General features: G+C 49.1%; 2 protein-coding genes across 3 annotated transcripts in view; one reads left to right on the forward strand and one right to left on the reverse strand.

Annotated features, from left to right (window-relative positions):
* c17h15orf40 (chromosome 17 C15orf40 homolog) overlaps positions 1 to 3,798 on the forward strand; it is a 25,149-nt gene extending 21,351 nt beyond the window's left edge. The window contains exon 7 of the mRNA XM_070858616.1: positions 3,566 to 3,798. The gene's annotated coding sequence lies outside the window, so the exon portion shown is untranslated. The remainder of the gene's footprint in view (positions 1 to 3,565) is intronic.
* Positions 3,563 to 20,093, reverse strand: LOC139227678 (RNA guanine-N7 methyltransferase activating subunit-like). 2 transcript variants are annotated; one of them, XM_070858618.1, is made up of 3 exons: positions 20,072 to 20,093; positions 6,124 to 6,279; positions 3,563 to 5,358 (listed from the first exon to the last, which is right to left on the reverse strand). In XM_070858618.1, the coding sequence occupies exons 2-3, from the start codon at positions 6,276 to 6,278 to the stop codon at positions 5,187 to 5,189; spliced, it is 327 nt and encodes a 108-aa protein (XP_070714719.1). In that variant the 5' UTR covers position 6,279; positions 20,072 to 20,093; the 3' UTR covers positions 3,563 to 5,186. The 2 variants fall into 2 exon arrangements, with proteins under 2 accessions (XP_070714719.1, XP_070714718.1); XM_070858617.1 differs by lacking the exon at positions 20,072 to 20,093 and adding an exon at positions 7,689 to 7,746.
* Positions 20,094 to 21,404: the final 1,311 nt, after the last annotated feature.

Below are 21,404 nucleotides of genomic sequence, written 5' to 3' on the forward strand. Positions count from 1 at the left end.
TCCTTACTCTATTTTAAATCCCTCGGATTCCTTCTTCTTGACCATTATCTTAACAGCCTGCCTGGAGATACCTGGTTCTAGCTAATCCTCTGTGACAAGACAACCTGTCGCCCAGAAGCTGCTATTTGTTGGTCCCTTTCACTATTTTGGTTGGATTCGCTGTATTCAGGTTATTAATGCCAGCGCATGCAGCCTGCTGTAGAATGCAAGGCTCCATCTTTGGCCAAGTGTCTGGTCTGTTTCGTGTTGAAGATATCATTCCCTCTGGTAGGAACTAAACTAAAAATGTGTGGGTAGGGATTAAAAGCAAAGCTTTTGTTTAAAATATTTTCTGCTGTCGGTTTAGCTGAGCTGCTCGCAATCTCACCTCAAAATCAGTTCAAGCCCCATTACAGACCTCAGCACATAATCTGCACTGACATTTCAACACAGCACTGGGAGAGTGCTGCATTGTCGGAAGTGCTGTCGCTTGGATGACAGACGTTAAACTGAGGTCCCCCATCCCCCTGTTCAGGCGGGTGTTAAAGATCCCATGGCACTTTCTCGGAAAAAAGCAGAGGAGTTCTCCCAGTGTCTTACCAACATTCATCCCTTAACGTCATCAAAACACAACAGATCTCATTGCTGTTAGTGGGACCTCACGGTGGGCACATTGGCTGCAGTTCCTGCACTACAACGTTGACTACACTTCAGAAATACTTCACTGGTGTAAAGCGCTTTGGGACATCCTGAGGTTGTGAAAGGCGCTATAGAAATGCAAGTTAATTTATTTTACTCAAACCTGTGGAACACCCCTCCCCCAATCTTCAGGCTCTTAAAACCCAAATTGGCGTCACGTAATCAGTGTTTACTGATTTACCAACCTCTCTTCAACCTTGGTGCTGTTGTACTGTGTAGATTCGCGTTATCCTGAAGCCAGTTTTGATATTCAAATCTTGACTGATTAGAACATAAGAAATTGGAACTGCCTCCAAAGCAAGTTATATCCTTTTGTAAATATGGAAACCAAAACTGCACGCTTTATTCCAGGTGTGGCCTCACCAATACCTTATATAGCTGTAGCAAGACTTCCCTGCTTTTATACTCCATCCCCTTTGCAATAAAGGCCAAGATATCATTGGCCTTCCTGATCACTTGCTGTACCTGCATACTATCCTTTTGTGTTTCATAAGAATATAAGAATTAGGAACAGGAGTAGGCCATCTAGCCCCTCGAGCCTGCTCCGCCATTCAATAAGATCATGCACAAGTACCCCCAGGTCCTGCTGTATTGTGGCACTTTTCAATCTTTCTCCATTTAAATAATAACTTGCTCTTTGATTTTTTTCTGCCAAAGTACATGACCGCACACTTTCCAACATTATACTCCATCTGCCAAACTTTTGCCCACTTACTTAGCCTGTCTATGCCCTTTTGCAGATTTGGTTATGTCCTCCTCACACATTGCTTTTCCTCCTATTTTTGTATCGTCAGCAAACTTGGCTACGTTACATTTGGTCCCTTCCTCCAAGTCGTTTATATAGATTGTAAATAGTTGGGGTTCCAGCACTGATCCCTGCAGCACCCCACAAGTTATTGGTTGCCAACCAGAGAATGAACCATTTATCCCGACTCTCTGTTTTCTGCTAGTTAGCCAATCCTCTATCCATGCTAATATATTACCCCCAACCTCGTGAACTTTTATCTTGTGCAGTAACCTTTTATGTGGCACCTTGTCAAATGCCTTCTGGAAGTCCAAATACACCACATCCCCTGGTTCCCCTTTAGCCACCCTGTTCGTTACATCCTCAAAGAACTCCAGCAAAATTGTCAAACATGACTTCCCCTTCATAAATCCATGCTGACTCTGCCTGACCGAATTTTGCTTTTCCAAATGTCCTGCTACTGCTTCTTTAATAATGGACTCCAACATTTTCCCAACCACAGATGTTTAAGCTGTGCTATAAATATATGAAATAGAATCAGGCGTTAGATACACACTTAAGATTTGTTTATTTGTATTTTGTTCATATTTGAAAGGTGTATAAAAATACAGAAACAATCTCAGTGGGGAATATTCAGTGTAAACAAGTCTCCCAGTGTCCCAGTCGGGTGTCGGAGGGTCAGTGTGCCAGCTGCTATGGTGCTGAGTCACCCAGCCGGCACAGGCCGAGTCTGAGCCCCAGACTGTGCTGAGGGCTGGACAGTCAGGGATGTAGTTGGGACATAATTGGGAACCCATGCCAGTGGCAGGGAACAGAGTCAGCCAGGCTTCCCATTCCCACTCCTGGCTGGAACGGCACACGGGTGGAGATCAGGCAAGGATTGTGTTCGGCTGTGATACCGCCCTGGTCGAATTGCCTGAATCCCACCTTAAAATGGGGAACTTTGAATAAAAAGTACCGGTGACACAGCACGATGGGATAGTCTAGTAACCCTGGCAACACCGAAGGAAGTGAGGTCAATCAACAACAGTTATTAGCAGAGAGTTCCAGTGATGCGGAGTAATGCTGGCCCTTGAACCCTGGCAGTCACGGGGACGATCCCACAGCCAGCTGCATTTCCAGCTAACAAGGAAACAAAAAGAAACACACTCCTACCATAAAGATCACTTAAAAAAAGACACAAAAAGAAAGAAACTTTCAGCTGCTGTTACTGAGAGAGATTCACAACAGCCTTCGGTCACTAGCTGGTTCCAGCAAAAAGTGAAGTGGGCAGTAAAGTCAACTAGAAATTATCCTGTATTCAAAACAGGCCAGAGAGGAATAGAGCATGAACTATAGGAGCTCTGGGATTCCAATGTGCCAACACTGGAGATGTGACATAGCTCTGCTCTCACTCCTTATCCGACGAGAGAGAGCAGCTGAACACTTGTTCCATATTAAACTGCCTGCCAACATTCAGGTGGGAGGCGAAGAGACTCCTCACTATCCTGAGTGCATCCCATCGAGATATTTCAATTCCCTCGACTGAGATCAATCTCAGTGAGTGATCCAGTGTATTCGTACCCACTGACCCACTCCTGCCAATCACAGCCACCTACACACAGCTCAGCAAACACACACACCGCACACTGCTCAAATTAACCTGCGCTCCAAACAGTGGAACTTCACAACCGTCTACAACAGAAAGAAACTGTCTTCAAATAAGTTAGACACCTCGGTTATCACCCCACAAATAAGGAGATTGTAATTGCAGGGAGGGAGCTAGAAGCCGTGATTTGAAGTGGTAACAAATGTCACATTACACCGGGGGTGATGAAGGATTGATACACATGGCTTCACCCTGTGGAACTTTAGTGCACAGGGTCTTGATGCAGATTACTCACTGAAAACTTTCGGAATTTTAACAACTAAAGATCCAGAAAGTCAGGAGTTTCGATCGATTATAAACATTTCTGTCAAACAGTAAAACAAACTAACATGACTAAACCTTCAACACAAGTAAAACAGGCCACAGTTGAACTAAAGAGCTTTTAAATAACTAGGAATCTTCCCTTCACCCCACATTGTTATTTTGATATTGCACTTCCAGAGTTACAAGGGTCAGTAACATCAGATTCTCTTTGCTTGTTTCTCCTCACACAGTACCGTATAACCGGGTCATGGACTGTGAAGTACAGGGAGCCGATCGTCTTTGGAGTAATTAGCCCCGGTGGCGAGGGAGCTGAATCAGTGGAGATTGACTCAGGAAGGATGCAGTGTATCCTGCTCGCAGAGAACGCCATGGACTTTATTCTGAATCAGCTTCAGCCGAGCCAGTTCCTCAGCACTGACCTGTTAAACAGGCCAAGAAAAAGTAAAATGGATGTTGAAGTTAATGCTCATAGACATTTGATTGTCTTTGGCTCAGATCGTCCTTGCACCATTCTCCAGCCAAGGGTAGACAAGCTGCCCGGCCTCCTCAGTGTGGCAGCTCAACCTGACCATCAGCAGATACCTCCTGCTATGATTCTGGGGAGCAGGAAGAGGGGGCTCGGCCTGTGATCAGTGTGTCCCCGACAACAGCATTCCAAAATTTCAACAACATTCTATGACAGCGCACTGACCAATGTTCAAGGGAGAGTTCTCCATACACAGCGTTGGAAGAGTTCCTCACACACACAGCGTTGGAAGAGTTCCTCACACACACAGCGTTGGGAGAGTTCCCCACACACACAGCGCTGGGAGAGTTCCCCACACACACAGCGCTGGGAGAGTTCCCCACACACACAGCGCTGGGAGAGTTCCTCACACACACAGCGTTGGGAGAGTTCCTCACACACACAGCGCTGGGAGAGTTCCCCACACACACAGCGCTGGGAGAGTTCCCCACACACACAGCGCTGGGAGAGTTCCCCACACACACAGCGCTGGGAGAGTTCCCCACACACACAGCGCTGGGAGAGTTCCCCACACACACAGCGCTGGGAGAGTTCCCCACACACACAGCGCTGGGAGAGTTCCCCACACACACAGCGCTGGGAGAGTTCCCCACACACACAGCGCTGGGAGAGTTCCCCACACACACAGCGCTGGGAGAGTTCCCCACACACACAGCGCTGGGAGAGTTCCCCACGCACACAGCGCTGGGAGAGTTCCCCACACACAACGCGCTGGGAGAGTTCCTCATACACAGCGCTGGGAGAGTTCCCCACACACAACGCGCTGGGAGAGTTCCTCATACACACCGCGCTGGGAGAGTTCCCCGTACACACCGCGCTGGGAGAGTTCCCTGTACACACCGCGCTGAGAGAGTTCCCTGTACACACCGCGCTGGGAGAGTTCCTCATACACAGCGCTGGGAGAGTTCCCTGTACACACCGCGCTGGCAGAGTTCCTCATACACAACGCTGGGAGAGTTCCCCACATACACAGCGCTGGGAGAATTCCCCACACACACACCGCGCTGGGAGAGTTCCCCACACACGTGCTGGGAGAGTTCCCCATACACATAGCGCTGGGAGAGTTCCCCATACACACAGCGCTGGGAGAGTTCCCCATACACACACAGTGCTGGGAGAGTTCCCCATACACACAGCACTGGGCGAGATTTACCCACTGTGGCCACACACAAACTATAACACCCCCAAACTACTAACCTAACTAATGGCAATAACACTAATGACAAGAGACCCTCGTTAAAATGAGACCGTTAGAATGTGTTTCCCGTCTGACGTTAGTTACTGTGGTGTTTCGCACAGTGCGGCGATCCAGTCGCGGCTCAGAATCAGTAGTGATTGGACTGCCAGTGGGAATTAGAGCCGTAATTGTACGATTCATACGGCGCGTGATGCTGAGCTGGAGATCGGTTGTAGCCTCGATCTCTCCCGTGCCACTGTCGGTTATTTGACCAATTGCGATTGTCATCGCGTCCCCTGTACGGTCTGTAATCTTGCGACCTATAATTAGAAGGTTAACAAATCTCAAACAGACGTTGATCTGACTTTACACCTGGAGTTTGCACCGTGGAATCGTTTCATGTGACATTTCTAAATGCTTCACGTTAACATTTCCAAACTGTACATATTACAATCACTACCCCCAAGGTGTGTCAAACTCATCTCATTAACTATCTCCTTATTCATGCCCAGATATAGCAACACCTCTGGTGCAGGTACATGAACAAACTGCTCGAGGATGGAGAGCTCTGCACAGTTTAGGAATTCCATCCCATTTACTCTATCCCTGTCCCAATCATATGTGGCTGATTCAAATCTCCAGCAACAATAATTCTGTTATCCCTATGCATCTCCCTCATCTGTCTAGAGATTTTCTCTTCCATTTTCCCCGCATGATTAGAGGGTCTGCAATACACCCCCACTAATGAAACAATCCCATTTTAATCTCTTAGCTATACTGATATTGTCTGAATCTTTTCTGTATCTCAGTCCATCTCTCCCCCCACTTCACCAATATTGCCACACCATCCCCTTTCTTACCCATTCTGTCCCTCCTAAAAAGATTATATCCCGAGATGTTTAGTTCCCACTCCTGCCCAGTTTGAAGACATGTTTCTATTTGTGCTGTGAAATCTGTACCTTCCTCTGACGTAATGGCATCTAATTCCCCAACTACTTGCCCCACTCTGAGCACTGTAATACAATCACTTTATCTGGTATTTGCTGGTATTGTCTGGCGAGGATCTGCAGCCACTGTCCATGTACCTGCGGTTACCACCAGGCCGGCCCCTCCAGTCCTCTACAATCGGTGGTGGATCAGCAGGGCACTTCACGATCTCCTGATACTCTTCATCGGCCACTGTGAACCGATGAGCAAACATTTCCTCATAGTTTGGAGCGATTTCTGCTTCAGTCGACATTCTGGGGGAGAAGAGAGCAGGAAAACTTTATAGGAGACAAATTCCTTCAGCTTTTAAGACCAGGCTCCCTCAAAGGCTGTGGGTGGCAGGCTCCTCTTGTGTCACGCTCAGCCATAAAGACCAGGGGGTCCCAACTTCAATCATATCTCAAGCAATTGGGGCACGACAATTAGTTCCAGAAGGAGTGGGCTGGGGGTGACAAGCACGGGCTCCCAGTCCTGATCACTACCCAGTGCCCAAGAGTGCGTGAGCACAGAGCAGATAATTGAAGGCAGGCTAATAAAAATACATAGGAGCCTCACAAGAGTAGGGTTAGGATTGTGGAAGGATTGACTGTGCTGAAGGGCCTTCACATCCAAACAGATCTGGTGAGACCATGAAAAACTGTTTTGTGCGTCAGCCGTAGGGGCAGTACTGAGGAAGTGCCGCACTGTCGGAGGGGCAGTACCGAGGAGGTGCCGCACTGTCGGAGGGGCAGTACCGAGGGGGTGCCGCACTGTCGGAGGGGCAGTACCGAGGGGGTGCCGCACTGTCGGAGGGGCAGTACCGAGGGAGTGCCGCACTGTCGGAGGGGCAGTACCGAGGGAGTGCCGCACTGTCGGAGGGGCAGTACCGAGGGAGTGCCGCACTGTCGGAGGGGCAGTACCGAGGGAGTGCCGCACTGTCGGAGGGGCAGTACCGAGGGAGTGCCGCACTGTCGGAGGGGCAGTACCGAGGGAGTGCCGCACTGTCGGACGGGCCGTGTTTCAGATGAGACGTTAAACTGAGGCCCCGTTTGCTCTCTCAGGCGTAAAAGATTCCATGCCGATATTTTGAAGAACAGGGGAGTTCTCCTGAGTGTCCCTGGGTCGATATTTATCCCTCAATCGACATAACAAAAACAGATGATCTGGTCATTATCACATTGCTGTTTGTGGTTGTGAAACTTTGGAATTCTCTGTCCCAGAGGGCCGTGAATGCTGAGTCTCTGAATATATTCAAGACTGAGATCGATAGATTTTTGGACTCTATGGGAATGAATGGATAGGGAGTTCGCGGAAAGTGTATCAAGTCGAAGATCAGCCGTGATCTTATGGAATGGCCGACTCCTATTTATTTTTATAACATTGCTGTGTGTGGGAGCTTGCTGTGCGCAGATTGCCTGCCGCGTTTCCCACATTACAACAGTGACTACTCTCCAAAAGTACTTCATTGGCTGTGAAGCGCGTTGGGACGCGGTGAGATTGGGGAAGGCGCAACAGAAAGGCGGGAGCCCAGGCCGGTGTCCGTGAGGACAGCTGGATGTTTCTGGGAGCCGCTTCACCCAAGCCCGAGGCCCCGAGGCCCAGCCCAGGACCTCCCCGGTACGGCAGCCGGTCCCGCGGGGAGCTCGAGTTTCCAAACCGCTCACAAATCGGGGCCTAAGCTCACCCGCTTCTCCTCCGCCGCCGTCCCAAACATGGATTTCCGGTTCCGGGTGCAGCGGATAATTCCTTCCCCGAAACCTGGTATTTCCGGGCCGCCGGGTTCCTCCTCCCCCGTTGGTACAGACTCCAGGGCGGGGTTCAACAAATGTACTTTAATCTTGCTGTACATTTTTATTTATTAGTTATAAAAATATTAGAAATTGGGGGAATAAGGTTTTGTGACCGGGTGGTGCTTTGGCTAATACCATTTCTGAAAGAGGCTCCCTCAGCACCGCCCCTCCGACAGTGCGGCGCTCCCTCAGTACTGCCCCTCCGACAGTGCGGCGCTCTCCCAGTACTGCCCCTCCGACAGCGCGGCGCTCTCCCAGTACTGCCCCTCCGACAGTGCGGCGCTCTCCCAGTACTGCCCCTCCGACAGTGCGGCGCTCCCTCAGTACTGCCCCTCCGACAGTGCGGCGCTCTCCCAGTACTGCCCCTCCGACAGTGCGGCGCTCCCTCAGTACTGCCCCTCCGACAGTGCGGCGTTCCCTCAGTACCGCCCCTCCGACAGTGCGGCACTCCCTCAGTACCGCCCCTCCGACAGTGCGGCGCTCCCCCAGTACCGCCCCTCCGACAGTGCGGCGCTCCCTCAGTACTGCCCCTCCGACAGTGCGGCACTCCCTCAGTACTGCCCCTCCGACAGTGCGGCGCTCCCTCAGTACTGCCCCTGCGACAGTGCGGCGCTCCCTCCATTTCATAGATTATTGAACGGTTCCTGCAGATTGGAAGGTAGAAAATGTAACCCCACTATTTAAGAAAGGAGGGAGAGAGAAAACGGGGAACTACAGACCAGTTAGGCTTACATCAATAGTAGGGAAAATGCTAGAATGTATTATTAAGGATGTGGTAACAGAACATAAGAAATAGCAGGAGTCAGCCACCTGGCCCCTCGAGCCTGCTCCGCCATTTAATAAGATCATGGCTGATCTGATCGTGGACTCAGCTCCACTTCCCTGCCCGTTCCCCATTACCCTTTATTCCTTTATCGCTCAAAAATCTGTCTTATTTCTGCCTTAAATATATTCAATGACCCAGCCTCCACAGCTCTCTGAGGCAAAGAATTCCACAGATTTACAACCCTTTGAGAAGAAATTCCTCCTCATCTCAGTTTTAAAGGGCCGGCCCCTTATTCTGAGACTATGTCCTCTAGTTTTAGTTTCCCCTATGAGTGGAAATATCCTCTCTGCATCCACCTTGTCGAGCCCCCTCATTATCTTCTATGTTTCGATAAGATCATCTCTCATTCTTCTGAACTCCAATGTATATAGGCCCAACCTACTCAACCTATCTTCATAAGTCAACCCCCTCATCTCCAGAATCAACCTAGTGAACCTTCTCTGAACAGCCTCCAATGCAAGTATTTCCTTGCTTAAATACGGAGACCAAAACTCTAGGTGCAGCCTCACCAATACTCTGTACAGTTGTAGCAGGACTTCTCTGCTTTTATACTCTAGCCTCCTTACAATAAAGGCCAACATTCCATTTGCCTTCCTGATTACTTGCTGTACCTGCATACTAACTTTTTGTGTTTCATGCTCAAGGACCTCCAGGTCCCTCTGTACTGCAACACTTTGCAATTGTTTTCCATTTAAATTACAATTTGCTTTTCTATTTTTTCTGCCAAAGTAGATAACCTCACATTTTCCCACATTATACTCCATCTGCTAAATGTTTGCGCATTCATTTAGCCTGTCTATATCCCTTTGCTGATATTTTGTGTCCTCCTCACAATTTGCTTTCCCACCCATCTTTGTATCATCAGCAAACTTGACTACATTACACTTGGTCCCTTCATCCAAGTCATTAATATAGGTTGTAAATAGTTGAGGCCCCAGCACCGATCCCTGTAGCACCCCACTAGTTCATGGTTGCCAACCGGAAAATGACCCATTTATCCTGACTCTCTGTTTTCTGTTAGTTAGCCAATCCTCTATTCTTGTTAATATATTACCCCCAACCCAGTGAACTTTTATCTTGCGCAGTAACCTTTTATGTGGCACCTTATCGAATGCCTTCTGGAAATACAAATATACCACATTCACTGGTTCCCCTTTATCCACCCTGCTCGTTACATCCTCAAAGAACTCCAGCAATTTTGTCAAACATGATTTCCCTTTCATAAAACCATGCTGACTCTGATTGATTGAATTATGCTTTTCCAAATGCCCCGCTACTGCTTCCAGCATTTTCCCAATGACAGATGTTAGGCTAACTGGTCTATAGTTTCCTGCTTTTTGTCTGCCTCCTTTTTTAAATAGGGGCGTTACATCTGCAGTTTTCCAATCTGCTGGAACTGCCCCAGAATCCAGGGAATTGTGGTAGATTACAACCAATGCATCCACTATCTCTGCAGCCACTTCTCTTAAGACCCTAGGATGCAGACCAACAGGTCCAGGGGACTTGTCTGCCTTGTATGAGCCATGATCTTATTGGGTGGTGGAGCAGACTCGAGGGGCCAGGTGCCCTACTCCTGCTCCAATTTCTTATGTTCTTATGTTTAGTCCTATTATTTTATGGAGTTCGACTTCATTAGTGATAGTGATTGTATTAAGTTCCTCCCTCCCTATAGCCCTTATTTTCTAACAGGGCACTTAGAAAATAATAATAGGATTGGGCAGAGTCAACACGGATTTATGAAAGGGAAATTATGTTTGACAAATCTGTTAGAGTTTTTTGAGGTTGTAACTAGCAGTGTAGATAAGGGGGAACCAGTAGATGTGGTGTATTTGGATTTTCAGAAGGCATTCGATAAGATGCCACACAAGGGGTTATTAAACAAAATTAGGGCTCATGGGATTGGGGATAATATATTGGCATGGATTAAGAATTGGTTAACGGACAGAAAACAGAGAGAAGGAATAAATGGGTAATTTTTAGGTTGGCAGGCTATAACTAGTGGGTGCCGCAAGGATCAGTGCTTGGGCCTCAGCTATTCACAATCTATATCAATGATTTGGATGAGGGAACCAAATGTAACATATCCAAGTTTGCTGATGATACAAAGCTAGGTGGGAATGTAAGTTACGAGGAGGATGCAAAGAGGCTTCAAGGGGATATAGACAGGCTCAGTGAGTGGGCAAGAACATGGCAAATGGAATATAATGTGGAGAAATGTGAAGTTATCCACTTTGGTAGGAAAAATAGAAAAGCAGAGTATTTTTTAAATGGTGAGAGATTGAGAAATGTTGGTGTTCAGAGGGACCTGAGTGTCCTTATACACGAATCACTGAAAGTTAATATGCAGGTACAGCAAGCAATTAAGAAAGCAAATTGTATGTTGGCCTTTATTACAAGAGGATTTGAGTATAAGAGTAAATCATAGAATCACAGAAATTTACAGCACGGCAGGAGGCCATTTCGGCTCATCATATCCACGCCGGCCAATAAGAGGCTATCCAGCCGAATCCCACTTTCCAGCTCTAGGTCCGTAGCCCTGCAGGTTATGACACTTCAAGTGCACATCCAAGTACTTTTTAAATGTGGTGAGGGTTTCTGCCTCTACCACCCTTTCAGCCAGTGAGTTCCAGACCCCCATAACCCTCTGCGTGAAGAAATTTCCCCTCAAATCCCCTCTAAACCTTCTACCAATGACTTTAAATTTATGCCCCATGGTTGTTGGCCCCTCTGCTAAGAGAAATAGACCCTTTCTATCCACTATATCCAGGTCCCTCATAATTTTTTACACCTCAATAACGTCTCCCCTCAGCCCCCTCTGTTCCAAGGAAAACAAACCCAGCCTCTCCAATCTGTCCTCATAGCTAAGATTCTCCACTCCTGGAAACATCCTCGTAAATCTCCTCTGTACCCTCTCCAGTGTAATCACATCCTTCCTGTAATGCGGTGACCAGAACTGCAGACCAGACCAGCTGTAGCCTAAAGTGTTTTATACAGTTCAAGCATAACCTCACTACTCTTGTATTCTACGCCTCGGCTAATAAAGGCAAGCATTCTGTTTGCCTTCTTAACCACCTTATGTACCTGGTCTGCTACTTTCAGGAATCTGTGGAAATGCACTCCAAGGTCCCTTTGTTCCTCTACACTTCTCAGTGACCTACCATTTAATGTGTATTCCCTTGCCTTGTTAGCCCCCCCCCCCCCCCCCCCCCAATGCATTACCTCACACTTCTCTGGATTAAATTCCATTTGCCACTGTTCTAACCACCTGACCAGTAGATTGATATCCTCCTACAGTACATGACTTTCCTCTTCATTATCAACCACACAGCCAATTTTAGTATCATCTGCAAACTTCTTAATCATACTCCCCATATTCAAGTCTCATCATCATAGGCAGTCCCATGGAATCGTGGAAAACTTGCTTCCACTCTTAACATGAGTTCTTAAGTGGCTGTATAGTCCAATAGGAGAACCACAGTCTCTGTCACAGGTGGGACAGATAGTCGTTGAAGGAAAGGGTGGGTGGGACTGGTTAGCCACACGCTCTTTCCGCTGCCTGCACTTGATTTCTGCATGCTCTCGGCGACGAGACTCGAGATGCTCAGCACCCTCCCAGATGCACTTCATCCACTTAGGGCGGTCTTTGGCCAGAGACTCCCAGGTGTCAGTGGGAATATTACACTTCATCAGGGAGGCTTTGAGGATGTCCTTGTAATGTTTCCGCTGCCCACCTTTGGCTCATTTGCCGTGGAGGAGTTCCAAGTAGAGCGCTTGCTTTGGGAGTCTCGTGTCTGGGGTATGCGGACAATGTGGCCTGCCCAGCGGAGCTGGTCGAGTGTGGTCAATGCTTCAATGCTGGGGATGTTGGCCTGGTCGAGGACGCTGACGTTGGTGCATCTGTCCTCCCAGGGGATTTGTAGGATCTTGCGGAGACATCATTGGTGGTATTTCTCCAGGGACTTGAGGTGTCTACTGTACATGGTCCATGTCTCTGAGCCATACAGGAGGATGGGTTTTACTACAGCCCTGTAGACCATGAGCTTGGTGACAGTTTTGAGGGCCTGGTCTTCAAACACACTGTTCCTCAGATGGCCAAAGACTGCACTGCCGCACTGGAGGCGGTGTTGGATCTTGTCGATGCCTGCTCTTGTTGATTGGAGACTCCCGAGATATGGGAAGTGGTCCATGATGTCCAGGGCCGTGCCGTGGGTCTTGATGATTCAAGTCTAGATCATTGATGTATACCACAAAAAGCAAGAGACCCAGTACTGAGCCCTGCAGAACCCCACTGGAACCATCCTTCCAGTCACAAAAATACCCATCGACCATTAACCTTTGCTTCCTGCCTCAATAAAGACATTTTACTGCAATTATATAGGTCCTGGTGAGACTGCACCTGGAGTATTGAACACACTTTTGGTCTCCTTACCGAAGGAAGGATATACTTGTCATAGAGGGTGTTATATATGTATACTTGCATTTACTCTGTACAGCCACCAGAGGGCTCATCCCCTGGAGTCCCAAGGGATCCCATAATCCCTTGGGAGAACAGGTATTTAAGGAGACATCACAGGTTGGAGAGGCACTCTGGAGACCTGCAATAAAAGACTACGGTCACACTTTACTTTGAGCTCACAGTGTTCAGTCTGACTCTTTCTCCATACACAGCAACTGACGATGAGATACAGATAGCGAACCCAAAGATGCAGAGAACAGTGGGCACCCTGGAGAAATTTTCGGAGGGAGATGATTGGGAAACTTTTGTGGAGCGACTCGACCAATACTTCGTGGCCAACGAGCTGGATGGGGAAGAGAGCGCTGCCAAATGAAGGGCGATCCTCCTCACCGTCTATGGGGCACCAACGTATGGCCTCATGAAGAATCTGCTCACTCCAGCGAAACCCACGGAGGAATCGTACGACGACTTGTGCACACTGGTCCAAGAACATTTGAACCCGAAGGAAAGCGTTCTGATGGCGAGATACCGGTTCTACACCTACAAAAGGTCTAAAGGCCAGGAAGTGACAAGTTATGTCGCCGAGCTGAGACGCCTTGTAGGACATTGCGAATTTGAAGGACATTTGGAGCACATGCTCAGAGACTTTTTCGTATTTGGCATTGGCCACGAAACCATACTTCACAAGCTTTTGACTGTAGAGACCCCAACCTTGTGTAAGGCCATAGCGATAGCCCAGGCGTTCATTGCCACCAGTGACAACACTGAGCAAATCTCTCAGTACACAAGTGCTGCTACAAGTACTGTGAACAAACTGATGTTGTTTTCGAATCGTAACGTACAGGGCAGATCACACATACCCGCAGCTACATGTCCGCAGATGTCTCAGAGTCCACCATCAAGGGTGATGAATGCAAGGCCATTGACACCTTGTTGGCGCTGTGGGGGTTGATCATCATTTCCATTCATGCCGATTCAAAGGATACGTTTGCAAGGGCTGTGGAACAATGGGACACCTCCAACAAGTGTGCAGGCAAGCTGCTAAGCCTGTTAAACCTGCAATCCACCACGTTGCAGAGGAGGACAGATCCACGGAGGATCATTACAAACCAGATCCTCAGATAGAGGAGGCAGAGGTACATGGGGTGCATACATTCACCATGAATTGTCCCCCGATAATGCTGAATGTTGAACTAAATGGACTCTCGGTGTCAATGGAGCTAGACATGGCATGAGCCAGTCCATCATGGGCAAAAAGACTTTCGAAAGGTTGTGCTGCAACAAGGCCTCAAGGCCAGTCTTAACTCCAGTTCGCACGAGACTAAGAGCTTACACTAAAGAACTGATTCCTGTAATCGGCAGTGCTACCGTAAAGGTCTCCTATGATGGAGCGGTGCACAAGCTACCACTCTGGGTGGCACCGGGCGATGGTCCCACTCTGCTCGGCACGAGTTGGCTGGGAAAGATACGCTGGAACTGGAAAGACGTCCGAGCGCTATCGTCTGCTGATGACGCTTCGTGTGCCCAGGTATTAAACAAATTTCCTTCACTGATCAAACCAGGCATCGGGAAATCCCAAGGAGCAAAAGTGCAGATCCACCTAATTCTGGGGGCGCAACCCATCCATCACAAGGCAAGAGCAGTGCCGTACATGATGAGAAAAAGGGTAGAGATCGAGCTAGACTGGCTGCAACGAGAGGGCATCATTTCACCGATTGAGTTCAGCAATTGGGCCAGTCCTATTGTCCCAGTCCTCAAGGGAGACGGCACCATTAAAATCTGTGGCGATTACAAAGTAACTATCAATCGTTTCTCCCTGCAGGACCAATACCCACTACAAAAGCCGACGACCTCTTTGCAACGCTGGCAGGAGGAATGACATTCACGAAGCTGGATCTGACATCAGCCTACATGACGCAGGAACTGGAGGAATCATCAAAGGCCCTCACCTGCATCAACATGCACAAAGGTCTTTTTGTTTATAACAAATGCCCATTTGGAATCTGATCAGTGGCAGTGATATTCCAGAGAAACATGGAAAGTTTACTGAAGTCGGTCCCGCATACCGTGGTCTTCCAGGACAACATCTTGGTCACAGGTCGGAGCATCTGCAGAACCTGGAGGAGGTTCTTAGTTGACTCAACCACGTGGGGCTCAGGTTAAAATGCTCAAAGTTCATTTTCCTGGCGCCTGAAGTGGAATTTTTGGGAAGGAGGATTGCAGCGGATGGCATCAGACCCACCAACGCGAAGACGAAGGCAATCGAGAACGCACCGAGGACACAGAACGTAACGGAGCTGCGGTCGTTTTTGGGACTCTTGAACTACTTTGGTAACTTCTTACCTCATCTCAGCACACTGCTAGAACCACTGCATGTCTTACTACGAAAAGAGGGCAAATGGGTTTGGGGCAAAAGCCAAGAAAATGCCTTTGTAAAAGCGAGAAAATTGTTATGTTCAAACAAATTGCTTGTGTTGTATGATCCATGTAAGCGTTTGGTACTAGCATGTGATGTGTCGTCATATGGCATCGGGTGTGTATTGCAACAAGCTAATGATTTCGGGAAACTGCAACCAGTTGTTTATGCATCCAGGAGTCTGTCTAAGGCTGAGAGAGCCTACAGCATGATTGAAAAAGAAGCGTTAGCATGTGTCTATGGGGTAAAGAAAATGCATCAATATCTGTTTGGGCTAAAATTCGAATTGGAAACTGACCATAACCCACTTATATCCCTGTTTTCCAAGAGTAAAGGGATAAATACCAACGCATCAGCCCACATCCAGAGATGGGCACTCACGTTGTCCACATACAACTACGCCATCCACCACAGGCCAGGCACAGAAAACTGCGCCGATGCTCTCAGTAGGCTGTCATTGTCCACCACAGGGGTGGAAATGGTGCAGCCTGCAAATCTAGCCATGGTTATGGAAGCATTTGAAAGTGAACAATCACCCGTCACTGCCTGGCAGATCAAAACTTGGACAAGCCAGGACCCCTTATTATCTCTAGTCAAAAGCTGTGTGCTTCACGGGAGCTGGTCCAGTGTCCCAGTGGAAATGCAGGAAGAGATAATGCCATTTCAGCGGCGCAAAGATGAAATATCTATACAGGCAGACTGCCTTCTGTGGGGCAATCGAGTAGTGGTCCCCAAGAAGGGCAGAGACACCTTCATCATTGACCTCCACAGTACCCATCCAGGCATTGTAATGATGAAAGCGATAGCCAGATCCCACGTGTGGTGGCCCGGTATCGATGCGGACTTAGAGTCCTGCGTTCAAAGATGTTATTCATGCTCGCAGTCTTGGCCCTCCAAACCGTGGTCTAGGGTACACATCGACTATGCAGGCCCGTTCTTGGGTAAAATGTTCCTTGTGGTTGTAGATGCGTACTCTAAGTGGATTGAATGTGAGATAATGTCGGCTAGCACGTCCGTTGCCACTGCTGAAAGCCTGCGGGCCATGTTTGCCACACACGCCTACCCGATGTCCTGGTGAGCGACAACAGGCCATGTTTTACCAGTGCTGAGTTCAAAGAATTCATGACCCATAACGGGATCAAACATGTCACGTCTGCCCCGTTTAAACCAGCATCCAATGGTCAGGCAGAGAGCAGTGCAAACCATCAAGCAAGGCTTGAAGAGGGTAACTGAAGGCTCACTGCAGACTCGCCTATCCCAAGTCCTGCTTAGCTACCGCACGAGACCCCACTCACTCACTGGGATCCCACCTGCTGAACTGCTCATGAAACGAGCACTTAAGACACAGCTCTCGTTAGTTCACCCTCATCTACAAGAACAGGTAGCGAGCAGGCAGCTTCAACAAAGTGCATACCATGATAGCGCAAATGTGTCATGCGAGATTGAAATCAATGATCCTGTATTTGTTTTAAATTATGGACAAGTTCCCAAGTGGCTAAAGAGGGGAACAGGGTGTTTCGGGTCAAACTTTCAAATGGACTCATTCACTGGAAACACTTGGACCAAATCAAACTCAGATTCACGGACTATCCTGAGCAACTCACCTTATACCCTACCTTTTTTGATCCCCCAACATATACACCAGTGGCCACCGGCACCACGGGTGACCACGAAGCAGAACCCATCATCCACAGCAGCCCTGCAGGGCCCAACACACCAGGCAGCCCAGCAAGGCCAGTTGCACAGCAGCCCAGCGAGGGCCCAACAAATGATTCAACAACACCAGCTTTCACACCAAGACAATCAGCCAGGGCAAGAAGGGTCCGAGATTGACTCAGATTGTAAATAGTTACACTATTGACTTTGCGGGGGGGGGGGGGGAGGCGGTGTTATTATATATGTATACTTGCATTTACTCTGTACAGCCACCAGAGGGCTCATCCCCTGAAATCCCAAGGGATTATGGGATCCCTTGGGATTTCACAGGTATTTAAGGAGGCTTCACAGGTTGGAGAGGCAGTCTGGAGATCTGCAATAAAAGACTACGGTCACACTTTGAGCTCACAGTGTTCAGTCTGACTCTTTCTCCATACACAACAGAGGGAGTGCAACAAAGGCTCACCAGACTGATTCCTGGGATGGGGGGGATTGTCCTATGAGGAGAGATTGAGAAGACTAGGCCTATATTCCCTTGAGTTTAGAAGAATGAGAGGTGATCTCATTGAAACATACAAAATTTTTACAGGGCTTGGCAGGATACATACAGGGAGGACGTTTCCTCCGGCTGGAGAGTCTAGAACCAGGGGTCACAGTCTCAGAATAAGGGTCGGCCATTTAGGATAAAGAGAAATTTCTTCACTGAGGGTGGTGAATCTTTGGAATTCTCTACCCCAGAGAGCTGTGGAGGCTCAGTCTTCAAGACAGGTCGATAGATTTTTGGATATTAAGAAACCAAGGGATATGGGAATAGTGCAGGAAAGTGAAGTTGAGGTAAAAGATCAGCCATGATCTTATTGAATGGCGGAGAAGGCTTCAAGGGCCAAATGGCCGACTCCTGCTCCTAATTCTTATATTCTTATGTACTGCCCCTCCGGCTGTGCAGCGCTTCCTCAGTTCTGTCCCTCTGACAATATGGCGCTCCCTCAGTACTGCCCCTCCAACAATACGGCGCTCCCTCAGTACTGCCCCTCCGACAGTGCGGCGCTCCCTCAGTACTGTGCCTCCGACAGTGCAGCGCTCTGTCAGTACTGTCCCTCCAACAGAGCAGCATTCCCTCAGTACTGCCCCTACAACAGTACGGCATTCCCTCAGTACTACCCCTCCGACAGTCCTGCGCTTCCTCGGCACTCCACCTCTGACAGTCCGGCGCTCCCTCAGTACTGCCCTTCCGACAGTGCGGCGCTCCCTCAGTACTGCGCCTCCGACAGTGCAGCGCTCTGTCAGTACTGCCCCTCCAACCGAACGGCATTGCCTCGGTACTGCCCCTCTGATAGTGCTGCATTCCGTCAGTACTGCCCCTACAACAGTACGGCATTCCCTCAGTACTACCCCTCCGACAGTGCGGCGCTCCCTCGGCACTCCACCTCTGACAGTCCGGCGCTCCCTCAGCACTGCCCTCCGACAGTGCAGCACTCCTTCAGTACTGCCCCTCCGACAGTGCGGCACTCCCTCAATACTGCCCCTCTGATGCTGCAGTGATCCCTCAGTACTGCCCTTCCGACAGTGTGGCGCTCCCTCAGTACTGACCCTCCGACAGTCCATTGCTCCTCAGTACTGCTCCTCCGACCTGTAGTGCTCCCTCAGTACTGACCTTCTGACAGTGCGGCGCTTCCTCAGTACTGCCCTTCCGACAGTGCGGCGCTCCCTCAGTACTGCACCTCCGATGGTGCAGCGCTCCCTCAGTACTGCCCTCTGACAGTGCGGTGCTCCCGCAGTACGGTCCCTCCAACAATGCGGCACTCCCTCAGTATGATCCCTCTGACAGTGCGGCACTCCCTCAGTACTGCCCCTCTGACAGTGCATTGCTCCCTCAGTACTGCACCTCTGACGGTGCAGCGCTCCCTCAGTACGATCCCTCCGACAGTGCGGCACTCCCTCAGTACTGCCCCCCGACAGTATGCTGCTCCCTCAGTACTGCCCCTCCGACACAGCGCTCCCTAAGTACTGCCCCTCCGACAGTGCGGCACTCCCTCAGTACTGCCCCTCCGACAGTGTGGCACACCCTCAGTACTGCCCCTCCTACAGTGCGGCACTCCCTCAGTACTGAACTGGATTGTCACCCTGGATTAAGTGCTCAAGCTTCAAGCCCTGCCCCTGTGTTGACCACTGCTGTTGGATTTAGGAAATGTTGATAATCTGAGATAGGTACAATATCTTGTTTCTCATTGCCCCACAGGAAACCTGGTTAATTGAGGCCATGCTGCTTTTATCAGCCCATCCATCTGTAAATTGGTAGCCAACGATGGTTCGAAAACCATGGCAACCCGTGTGGGAGAATCAGTCGATGGCTGAAGCAAGCAGGTCCAGGGCATCACTTGGTTGCCACTTAACGCCTCAGGGCAGTTGAGAAGGCCAATAACTGCTTCCAACATTACCCACATCCCCGGAACAAACAGTAAAAAGCCAGCCGGCTCACTAATGTGATCAGTGTAGAGCAGTCACAATGGCCTGAAATTCGTCCCACTCTGTTCCATAACACTGCTCGTACCAAGTCCCGCTCACCCATCACCCCCTGTGCTCGCTGCCCCGTGTCCTAACTCGCACCGAGTCCCGCTCACACATCACCCCCTGTGCTCGCTGACCTACATTGTCTCCTGGTTAAGCAATGCCTCAATTTTAAAATTCTCATCTTTGTGTCCAAATCCATGACCTCGCCCCTCCCTATTCCTGTAACCTCCTCCAGCCCCACAAACCCCCCTCCCCCGAGATCTCTGCGCTCCTGCAATTCTGGCCTCTCGCGCATTCCTGATTTCCATCGCTCCACCATCGGCGGCCGTTCCTTCAGTTGCCGAGACCCTAAGCTCTGGAATTTCCTCCCTAAACCTCCCCGTTTCTCTCTCCCTCCTTCCTGAAAACTTACCTGCCTTACTGTCTCCTTGGGCTCGGCGTCACATTCTGTTTGATAACACTCCTGTAAAGCGCCCTGGGACCTTTTACTATGTTAAAGGCCCTTGTTGGTTTAACAGGTAGGGTGGCCTTGGTGAGCAGGTGGGAGCTCGCCAGGTCTCTGCGCTGGTATGCTGCACGATTTTAGCTGGTTAATGTTCAACAGGACCCACGGTCACACTGGCTCAGCCAACCTGACCCTACAACCTTTGGAGTTTGGTGCGTGGGATGTGTCCCTGTGGGAGAGAGACTCGACCCCAGTACATTTCTCAGTAGCTTAATTTGGAAATTCTTAAATATAGCGCCTGACATCCGCTCAATCAAAGATAACATGCTCTGACGCAAGGACAATGTTCACCAGTTTAAAATTCTTCGTCCTTAAGACAGCAAACACACTCTAACTTTAAGCTGTGACCACAGCAGCTTTCAGAATCTAATTGCTTCTACCAGGCGCTGGTTTCAATATTTGCTGTTATTGTTTATGTTGGATTGCTGTATTGGTTGGACTGTGAGACAAAGATTTTCATATTGACTATTTTAATCAATAGCTTGTTACATTCCCGACCCACATCTCTTGGCAACTTCATCTTCACAATGGGAGGAACAGGACATTCAGAACTCATTTTACTGCCACAAAATGGGTGCAAAGACTGCCAAAACTGTGACTAAATGCATATAATATTCCAGATTTAACCTCTAAATTCAGGGCAGGTTATCCATCCATCAGGACCCAGCAGCTGCCGAACTCCATCTACAGTGCTGGCGATCCAGTATTGGGGCTCCCCAGCTCCCGTTGCTGTACATTCGGGTGCTCTGCTCTGATTTAGTGCATTATAAAAGGTGCCTGTAATTATCTCTGAAAGACGGCAGAACTACAGCTGCTCAGCTGAGAACTCCGGGAGCAGATCGGATAATCACTGCATGTTGGGTAAATGTCATCTGTATTCATTCCTGTACAATGGAAGCAACATTTGAAAAAGCGCTAATGGAGTTTATCTGTGGACGTTGCTGATCAGCAGAGCAAGGGTGTCAGAAATAAACACTCAAAGTGCCGGAGTGTCAGAATCTGACAGGGGAAAGTGTTGGGCATTCAAGGAAAGAATGAGAAGATTGGATCATGTTCCTTGGATCATGTCTTCCACTGCCTTTCAATCTCCTCAGTGCTTCCGGCCTGGCTCAGTGTCTCGCTCTCTCTCGCCTGAGTCACAAGGTCCTGGGTTCGAGTCCCACTCCAGGGACTTGAGCACAAAATCCAGGCTGACACTCCCAGTGCAGTGCTGAAGGAGCGCTGCACTGTCGGAGGGACA

Source organism: Pristiophorus japonicus, chromosome 17 (assembly GCF_044704955.1).
Source record: "Pristiophorus japonicus isolate sPriJap1 chromosome 17, sPriJap1.hap1, whole genome shotgun sequence".
Lineage (NCBI taxonomy): Eukaryota > Metazoa > Chordata > Chondrichthyes > Pristiophoridae > Pristiophorus > Pristiophorus japonicus.

Coding starts and splice junctions, on each gene's coding strand:
- LOC139227678 (XM_070858618.1), bottom strand. CDS start 6,278: ATGTCGACTGAAGCAGAAATCGCTCCAAACTATGAGGAAATGTTTGCT. Junction 5,359..6,123: donor CGGCCTGGTGGTAACCGCAG/GTACATGGACAG, acceptor TTCTAATTATAG/GTCGCAAGATTACAGACCGT.